This window comes from Balaenoptera physalus (assembly GCF_965194825.1).
Source record: "Balaenoptera physalus genome assembly, chromosome: 11".
Classification (NCBI taxonomy): Eukaryota; Metazoa; Chordata; class Mammalia; order Artiodactyla; family Balaenopteridae; genus Balaenoptera; species Balaenoptera physalus.
The window spans coordinates 7,989,915-8,000,203 of NC_138896.1; the positions used below are offsets into that span (position 1 = coordinate 7,989,915).

Sequence of the window (10,289 nt, forward strand, 5' to 3'; positions counted from 1 at the left end):
TTGGCAGGTGGATTCTTAACCACTGAACCACCAGGGAAGTCCCTTAAAAAGTAAATTTAATTAAAAGGCATTGAGACCAAAAATCTCCATCTTCTTCATCTGCATTATGTTTTCATGCAATGGCATTTCTTGCAGGCTTGGGCACAAATTATGAAAAAAAACAATAGATTGTTTTTACTGGTGGCAAGTGTAGATCCATAACTACCAACTATTCGCACCACAAGCCTGTGGGGTTTTGTACCAATGATGAAAAATCTGAAATGAAAGATAATATACTGGGAGAAAATAAGCATGACGTGGAAGCGTAACTGATGAAATTGACACCTTTCTCTCTTGGTTCTTATTTCTGCTTTTCTTCTTTATCAACATTGCAGGTGTTCCTGGCTCCATGCCAAACGCCTCGTGGGCCGGGAACCTCAGAGCTGTAAAGTGGTTTGACATGGAAGATAAACACGGAGGCTGCCACGGTGAGGCATTCATTTGAAACTGTGAGGCCACACTGCTTGTTGGTGTTGGTATGAAGGTTGTGGAATACAGGGGTTCTCACAGAGAGCCCTGCTGGTTCGTTTAGACCAATCTGTGAATTATTATTATTATTTTTTAAACATCTTTATTGAAGTATAATTGCTTTACAATGGTGTGTTAGTTTCTGCTTTATAGCAAAGTGAATCAGTTATACATATACATATGTTCCCATATCTCTTCCCTCTTGCATCTCCCTCCCTCCCACCCTCCCCATCCCACCCCTCTAGGTGGTCACCAAGCACCGAGCTGATCTCCCTGTGCTATGCGGCTGCTTCCCACTAGCTATCTATTTTACATTTGGTAGTGTATATATGTCCATGACATTCTCTCACCCTGTCACATCTCACCCCTCCCCCTCCCCATATCCTCAAGTCCATTCTCTAGTAGGTCTGTGTCTTTATTCCCGTCTTGCCACTAGGTTCTTCATGGCCTTTTTTTTTTTTTCCTTAGATTCCATATATATGTGTTAGCATACTGGATTTGTTTTTCTCTTTCTGACTTACTTCACTCTGTATGACAGACTCTAACTCCATCCATCTCATTACAAATACCTCCATTTCATTTCTTTTTATCGCTGAGTAATTTTCCATTGTATATATGTGCCACATCTTCTTTATCCATTCATCCAATGATGGACACTTAGGTTGCTTCCATGTCCTGGCTATTGTAAATAGAGCTGCAATGAACATTTTGGTACATGACTCTTTTTGAACTATGGTTTTCTCAGGGTATATGCCCAGTAGTGGGATTGCTGGGTCGTATGGTAGTTCTATTTGTAGTTTTTTAAGGAACCTCCATACTGTTCTCCATAGTGGCTGTATCAATTTACATTCCCACCAACAGTGCAAGAGTGTTCCCTTTCCTCCACACCCTCTCCAGCATTTATTGTTTCTAGATTTTTTGATGATGGCCATTCTGACCGGTGTGAGATGATATCTCATTGTAGTTTTGATTTGCATTTCTCTAATGATTAATGATGTTGAGCATTCTTTCATGTGTTAGACCAATCTGTGAATTATTAAACAGAGTAGCAAGAGGCTTCAAGACACCATCTTTGAAAAGTAAATCTAGGTATCTTAAAGACATTCTCCAGCTTATAATTACCTAGGGAGATGTAGAGGTAGGTTCAAATTATAATGGTGCTTTCTTCTTGCTAGTTTCTGCCTTTTCCTTATTATTCGTTCCTCTTTCTAATCCTTTGGGGGTGCAGCGGTTAGGAGGAGAAAGTGGTCAGGATGAGAAGTGACGTCACGTTCTTACCACTGACCCCCTTCCCTCACGTCAGCCTCTGCTCACCCCACAGATGGGTTTCCAGGTGGCTTGGAGGTGTTTGCTACAGCTCTGGCATGATGGCAGGTGATAGCAACAAGAGAGGTTTCCCCCCCAAATGGATAAGAACGAGAAAACAAGTAGTTTTCATTTCTACAGAACCTTGTAAAGAAGGCCTTTTATCAGTCCTGGTTTATATTCAAACTCTTGCCTGGTACAGGGTGGGCATGTGTATTTGTTGACTAGGATTCACATAACAAAGTACCATAGACTTGAGTGTTTTAAACCACAGAAATGTGTTTCCTCACAGTTCTGGAGTCTGGAAGTCCGAGATCAACGTGTCAGCAGGTGTGGTTTCTTCCGAGGCCTCTCTTTGGCTTGCAGATGGCCGTCTTCTCCCTGTGTCCTCACGTGACCTACCCTCTGTGTGTGTCTCTGTCCTAATCTCTTCTTATAAGGACACCAGTCATATTGGATTAGGGCTCATTCACATGACCTCATTTTAACTTAATTACTTCTTTAAAGGCCCTACATCTAACACAGTTACAGTCTGAGGCGCTGGAAGGTTAGGACTTCAACATATGAATCTGGGGGAAATACAATTCAGCCCATAAGAACAGGCAATAAATATATATACAGTGAATGAGTGATTGAGCGAACGGATGAGTGAGTGAATAGGAAGTTTTGCCCCGTTCTCCCCATGGTAACAAAGTTTGCCCTCCTCCCCTCTTGCACTCAGTCTACGGCTCTATCCTCAGCCCATCTGATCTACGCCTAACATTTCAGATGAAAACCTCCAAGCTGCTGCTTCTCTACATCTCTCCATTACGCTCACCCTCCTTCCGGCGTCTGTCTCTCGGGGGTCCCCTTCCATTATAGATGGCAGCATCTTTACCTCAATCAGCCCGCACGTTCCCCGGAGGACAGCTCATTGCCGCCTGCCTGCATTCGCATCGTGGCCTGCCCTCCTAGTTGGGGGAGGAGGATGGAGAGGAGGGTACTTTGCTGTTTGATCTCCTGGGTCTTTCTTAGAAGATGGACCATCTCCATCAGTCAGGGTCCCAATATTTGGGAGAGGTTGCCTCCTCCACTTCCTTCTATGACCCCTATCACCTTCCCTTTAGAACCACTGTGGTCATCCTTTGATCTGCTTCTCCACCTCTTCTCCAGCTGTGGACTCCAACATCCACAGCAGGGACCCACGTGATGTGATTCCTTTGCAGCTCTCGCCCTCCCCACCCCTGGCGAAGCTCCTGTCCACTGTGTTTCAGCCACACACACAACCCACCCAAGTAGAGCTTTACCTTCAGTCTCCTTGTCATCACCTGTATCCGGGACCTACCTCAGGAGAGAGGGTATAGACAAGTCAGCTTTGCATTTTTATAGGGACCTTTACTGATCACGTGACAGGTAGGGGCCATGAAAATAGCCCCTAGCCAGGAACCTACACAGGGTGCGATGTTTGGGTAGCCCACGCCCCTTTCAAACAAATGTCTCATTTTTTCTTCTCTTAGTATCTGTTATGCCATCTGAAAGCCTTACAGCGTTCATAGCATAAAAAATGTTTGTCCCCAGACCACTACACAGGGAAAAGAAAAAGACATAGTCCAGAGGAAATAAAACATTATGCTAAACGAGCAAGTCAGTAATACAATCTGGACCTTTTCCCCTTGGCTGTGAGGAATAGGATTTGTTCCAAACCTGTGAGTGTACCCACTTTACAAACTCTCTCAGCATTTCAAATCACAGAGTACCATTCTAGACCTGTGGTCTTGAACTTGGAGCTCCCATCTCTGATTACAGTCTCTTTGTCAGCCTATTAGTTTCCTTCACCAACTTACATATTATATATTTTACTGCCTTTCTCCCCAGAACAGACTAGAAGCCCCAACAGGGCTGGGATTTTTGACCAATTTGTTCATTGCTGTATCCCCACATCTGAAATATGTTGTTGTTGTTTTAAATGTGTTTGCTTTTTTAAAATTGGAATTTCCAGAGGTTCGACTTTCCTCCTCCTACTAGTTTCTTTCTGAGGACCCCTTGTCCAGCCTCTGTACTGTATCAGCTGTTGTGTGCTGTTCTTGCTAACATTATAGGTTCCCTTGCCATTTGATCCTACAAGGCTGATTCCGACACATAATCATTACCGTCGTCTGCTGTTTGCCATTTGTGGTTCCTGAAGCAGGACATTGCTGAAGAATGTCACAGAACTGCCCTAAATTCACCCACTGTCTACCTTCAGCTAGACCCTCTGGCTGCCTACTTATTCTTTTATTTACGTCACTATTGTCCTGGTACTCTTCCCGGTGTACACCTTTTGAGCTTTTCTGCCCACCTTTAAGCTCCCAATCTTATGTTAAAACAGCCTTTCTACTCTCAAAAGGGGATCATTTCAACTTTAGGAAGAACTTTGAAGACATTTGATTAAAATCTCCTTATCAATTCCTTTGTCATGTCATCCCTTTCTGCCATCTTAGAGCATTTTAGACCCATTCTCTCATTGGTGCTTCCTGTTTCAAGAGGAAAAGTTACCTATCCTCACAACCAGGGTCGCCATCTGGTCTCAGTTGTGTGTGGGTCCCCCTAAATTATCCCACCGCTCTCTTGCATTCTCAGTGTCTCCCTCTCTGCTGGTTCTTTTCCTAAGCAAAGGTGTACTTACTGCCTCTATCCTGAAGACCAAGCTGTCTAGGCACCCTCTACTTGATCCAGCCTGAAATCTTCTCTCCTGTTCACTGCCATTTCTTAAGCATGGGTGTGCTGCCCACGTACCGAGTTCTTCCCACCCACTACCCGGTTATTCTTTAACTTCCTTAAACTCTGGCTTTTTTCTCCAGTGATTTTCTCTGTCTACTGAACTTCCTTCCAGCCACATTGAGTTAATCACCAAGTCCTGTCAGTCCTTCTGTGCTCTGCCTCTAATAGCCTTCTTTTCCACTCATGGCAACCATTAACTTTGAATAAACTCTCTGGTTTACACAATTACTGTAGTCTCTTGATTGGTTCCTAATGCACCCTGCAAAGCTCTGCAAAATTAATCTTGCTAAAATCTATTTCATCTTTTATTCTTCTATTCAAAAAAATTCTCAAGGGACTTCCCTGGTGGCACAGTGGTTAAGAATCCACCTGCCAGTGCAGGGGACACAGGTTCGAGCCCTGGTCCAGGAAGATCCCACATGCCGCGGAGCAACTAGGCCCGTGCACCGCAACTACTGAGCCTGAACTCTAGAGCTCGCGAGCCACAACTACTGAAGCCCGCGTGCAACAAATACTGAAGCCTGCGCTCCTAGAACCCGTGCTCTGCAACAAGAGAAGCCACCGCAATGAGAAGCCCACGCACCACAACGAAGAGTAGCCCCTGTTTGCCGCAACTAGAGAAAGCCCGCACGCAGCAATGAAGGCCCAACGCAGCCAAAAATAAATTAAAAAAAAAAAACAACTTCTCCAGCCCTTTCATAAGAAAGGGATAAAAAGGCCCAACCCTTTATGGGATAAAAGAGGCCCAACTTTCATCTATTTTAAGTCAGTCAACCATAGTAGTTCTACCATATGCAAACAAACGCTGGAAAGAGTACCAGCTTCCTACAACTTCCTTGTTTTTAACCTGTTCCCCAACAAACTCTATTCTAGAAGAAAATTCTCATCTCTACATTTTCCAGAGGTGTTTTCCCGCCTGATGCTTTCCCATCCATCCCCCTGATGCTTCCCAATTCTACCCACCCGTGAACTCTCCACTCATCCTTCTCTACCCTTTTATTCACCAACTATTACTTTAACACCTAATATTTACCAGGCACTGTTCCAGATGCAGGGGACACAGAAGTGAACACAATGGTCCCAAATTCCAGCTCTTCAGGAGCTTACATTCTAGTCTGGGGAGAAAGACAGTAAACAAACAAACACGTTTGTTGGTAATAAGTGCCACAAGGAAAATGAATCAGGGAAGAAGGGAAGGAGGTCAGAGACAGCCTCATGAGAAGATGACCTTGAAGCAGAGACCTGGGTGGTGCCAGAGGGAGCCTTGAGGCTGTCTGGTAGAAGGACGTGGTCCAGGGAAGAAAGAGCAAACACGGATGGATGCCTGGGGGTGCTTGGGACCAGCAAGGAGGCCAGTGTGGCTGATGTGAATGTGGAAGGGCTGTTAAAGGTTATAACTGAATGAATAAGTGGTGGGGGGTGAGTCCGGGTGATGAGGGGCCAGACTCTGAGGAGTCCTGAATGCCATTGGGAGGAATTTGGCTTTTACTGCAAATGAGATGAAAAGCCATTAGAGGGTTTTGAGCAGCAGAGACATCTTCTGCTTACATTTAAAACAATCAATCTGGCTGTTGTGCTGGGAATGTACTAACAGGCAAAAATGGAGGCGCTGGAAACCAGTTATTGTAACAATTCAGACAGGAAGATGGAGGCGGCTTGGACTAAGATGCAGGTGGTGAAAAGTGGTCAAATTCTATTAGTATTTTGAAGGTTGAGCTGACAGGATTGCTACCAGATTGGACGTGGGGTGTGAAAATAAGGGGGAGAAGTGCCCAGGGCACTGAAGAATAGACTTGCTGTGGATTACGATGGGGAAGACTTGGAGAGGATTAAGGACTTCAGACCTGACCTATGGGTGAGGTTTATTACTCCCCTAAGAGGAGAGATAAAGCAGGCACTTGGCTAGACCAGGCTGGAGCTCAGAGAAGAGGCCTGACCAATACAGCCCATAAAGACTTCTCCCATGTCTACACTTGTAGAACTTCTCATCCATGAAATCCAAAGTTCATGATACAGTCCGTGAACGGCCTTGTGATGCCTGTTGTGTTACTTCTTTGTATTATTTAACTCTCATTTTCTTCAAATGCATGTTTGTACCTCTTTCTCCCCGTAGAAAGTTTAACTTCCTCATGGGCTGGGCCAGCACAGCGCTGTTTCATCACAATCGCGTAGCCTTTGACACAGTGCTAGACACACAGAAGTCAGGCCATAACCCTACCATTTTGCAAGCTCACTACCCCTGACTCAAAAAGGTCATGAAGAACCTAGTGGCAAGACGGGAATAAAGACACAGACCTACTAGAGAATGGACTTGAGGATATGGGGAGGGGGAAGGGAAAGCTGGGACGAAGTGAGAGAGTGGCATGGACATATATACACTACCAGATGTAAAATAGATAGCTAGTGGGAAGCAGCCGCATAGCACAGGGAGATCAGCTCGGTGCTTTGTGACCACCTAGAGGGGTGGGATAGGGAGGGTGGGAGGGAGGGAGATGCAAGAGGGAAGAGATATGGGAACATGTATATGTATAACTGATTCACTTTGTTATAAAGCAGAAACTAACACACCGTTGTAAAGTAATTAGACTCCAATAAAGATGTAAAAAAAAAAAAAAACAAAAAACCAAGCCTGTTTTCACTGTTTCTTGTTCTCTTCCTTTACAGGCCACTACGTCCATGGCATTTGTATCTATGGAAACGGAGACTTAAAGTGGTTGATTAATTCGTCAAGCCTCTTTGCCAACAAGTTTGAGCTCACTACGTACCCCCTTACTGTGGAATGCCTAGAGCTGAGGCTTAGAGAAAGAACCCTAAATCAGAGTGAAATTGCAATACAGCCCAGCTGGTATTTTTGATCTACTGCCACTCAAGACTGAAGGGGAATCACAGCTGGAAAGGAGAGCTTTTCTTTGTGAGAAAAACTTGGCCTGGGTTATATGAACAGTCTCAGGGCCAAGGTTATGGCTTCAGGACCTGACTACGTTATTACATGTTAAAATATTCTCTGGACACCGTGAAAGAAATATGCTGTCAGGATGGTTGCGCAGAGTGATGCTGGCGCTTTGGCCTCTCTGGCAGTTTCTTGAGGCTCACCTCTGTATCAGGCTAATGTTCTGATAAGTGATAAATTAAACTGTCCTCAGATCTTTGCATCCGATCCTCATCATATACAAATGTTCTAATGAAAAGGAGAATTGTGGATAATACTATTTAGGAAAAAAAGAACTGGGTTTCTTTGAAGAAGGAATCTTTTATAACAGATCTCTGGCCACACATTGATGGATATCCCCTGCTCTTTGCTTACCTGCACGTAGGCATAGAAATCGCTTTTTCGGTAACTGACCAATCTCCTTTACAACCTGAGCTCCTAGAACAGAACTAGATCTTCTTCCTGAGTTTCAACAGTAGCATTTTCAAGTTTCCTGTGTCTGAAGTTCTGTATAGAATTTAAAGCCATTCACAAGAGACAGAATTTAAGACAGCAGTCACTGCCTGCTGCTTCAGTAAAAGGCCCCCGGGGGGGGGAATCAGTTTCTTGAATATTTGTCAGAATGTGCTCTGATCCCTCTTTCTTGTTTTCCATTGAGAACATGGAAAAGTTCTTGAAGCATGAAGAATTTCTAGAAGAGAGGTGCTATTGCATGGGTTTAGCCTCAAGCCTTGAATATCTCAGAGTAAATCACTTTCCTTTATTGCCACTACTCTCCACCCCGACCAAAGTGATCTTATCTGCAAAATGGAGACCAAATTCTTTCCCGTAAGCCTTTAAGGAGTCCATAGTGTTCTCTGGGTAGCTTTGCAATGCCTGGGGGTCATAGGAGTGCCTGGATTTTTAAAAGCTTTCAAATGGGTGTGAGCCTTTGGTCACTTATCCTTCCTCCCATTCATGTATCCAATTCATTCATTCAGCATCTGGTCAATAAGTATTTCTTGAGTGTTTATTACACACCAGACACGTGCAGAGACAAGGAGGAGAAGTAAGTCAGAAGCTTTTTTCACTCTAAAAGTCCTGGCAATAACGTCAACGTTGGAAAGGCTGCCCTAGAGAATCTCACAGGGTGGTTGTATTTTAACACCTTCATGTGCGGGGTTGTAGACTGTGATATCAGGCCCAGGATATCAGAAATTACAAAGTGAGGTCTAAATGAGAGATTCCCAAGAGAGAAGGGAAGGAGGAGACGGAAGCCACAGCCGATTGTGTTCTAGGTGTTCTGCTTGCTCCTTTAGGTCTCATGGCCTTCAAATCTCACGACGCTCTTGGGAAGCTCGCATGATTACCCCCATTTTGCAGATGAAGTGAGTGAGGCCTAGAGAGGTTTTTAGTCAGCATTAGGAAACAAGTTCTCTGTCTGAGAATCGGGATTGTCTTATTGGTCTCCTTTGTTCATTTCCTGAGGTGGAACATTTAGAGAAGGTGAAGTAAAGCCATATTTAGCATCCCAGAATGGTCTCAGTGTTAATATTGAGAAAACGTCCTGTCACGTCAGAAAAATGTGAAGTCTACTCTTATATTCCATCCAGTTGCTTGATATTTATTTATTCTAATGAAAAACAGTAACTACAATTAATGATACATTTAATCCACGCAACGTTATTTTTTTCTGTAATTGTGCCTGTTGAATGTTAATCATATTTAATGACTTTGAATTTAATGACTTCTAGTGACTTTGAAGTAAAGCCTTCTTTTTTCCTGCTACCGAAAAAAAAAAATGGAACTGTAGTGGTTGATGAAGAGTCAAGGCGTAGGGAACACACCCAGAGCTAAAGGCAGAATCTGAAGATCACCTTTTTTTTTCAACTAATTTACATGACACCACTTGAGAAGAAGGGTTGCTTTACACTGGATCTTTCTCTTGTAGAACAAGAAATCTTTTGGAATAGAAGATGTTTACATGTCCGTTGTTGGTCATTTCTTCTATGTCTTAAGTACTTTAATATTGGGAGAGTGTAGTGTTTGGACTAGTGGGTTTCTGCTAGCCCTTGGAGATGCTCTGAAAACTTTGTTTTCGATGATGTTCCATGTTGTTTTCTTGGAAATAAATTAATATATTGTTTTCCACCTTTGGGGCTATTGTGTATTTTTATTTGATTGGCATTTGAAGATAATTCTCCTAACATTTTCTAAAAAATACAAATAAATACATTCATACATACGCACATACTTGTCTAAAAATGCCCATCCACTGAAAAATAATTAAGCTTTTCCTCTGTGGAGTGCTGGGGAGAATAATTGGGAATGATAGAGAAGCGAATATAATGGAAGATCAATTTCATTTAAATTGGGTACAACCATTTTAAAATCTGAGGCAGGAAGAAGTTAGCCTTCTACTACTGCCTCCTTTATTTTTTAAAAATCAAGGTACAATTTAGGAAAAAGACATGTTAATATTATCATAATTATTTGATTGTCAAATGCCAAAGTTTTTGAGCAGCCTTTCAGTGCTAAGTTTGGCTAAACAAATTTTGCCTCTAACAGACACATGGAAAATGACAGAAATACCGAGGAAAATAACTCATTTAAACAACATCTGATGCACCATTTTTTTTAATGCAAAATGTTTAAAAACTAAAGTGAAAAACATTTCAAACTACAAAAACAATAAAAATATATGTTCATAAAAATAGAAAGAATACATAAATCAACTATACTTCAATAAAAATTTTTTAAAATATGATAAAATCAAGTTCATAGGTAAAAAAATAGAAAGAATACAGAAGAATATAGAATAAAAAGTGAA

The 10,289-nt window shown here is 42.7% G+C and overlaps 1 protein-coding gene across 4 annotated transcripts in view; it reads left to right on the top strand.

The window, feature by feature from the left end:
* Positions 1-9,612, top strand: part of LOC309637945 (N-acetyllactosaminide beta-1,6-N-acetylglucosaminyl-transferase) — an 88,733-nt gene extending 79,121 nt beyond the window's left edge. For 3 of the 4 annotated variants that reach the window (XM_082413341.1, XM_082413342.1, XM_082413340.1), the window contains exons 2-3: positions 375-467; positions 7,216-9,612. In XM_082413341.1, the coding sequence (XP_082269467.1) occupies positions 375-467; positions 7,216-7,406 (284 nt within the window). In that variant the 3' untranslated portion in view covers positions 7,407-9,612. The remainder of the gene's footprint in view (positions 1-374; positions 468-7,215) is intronic. The other variant, XM_082413343.1, reaches the window with a different exon arrangement.
* The last annotated feature ends 677 nt before the right edge of the window (positions 9,613-10,289 follow it).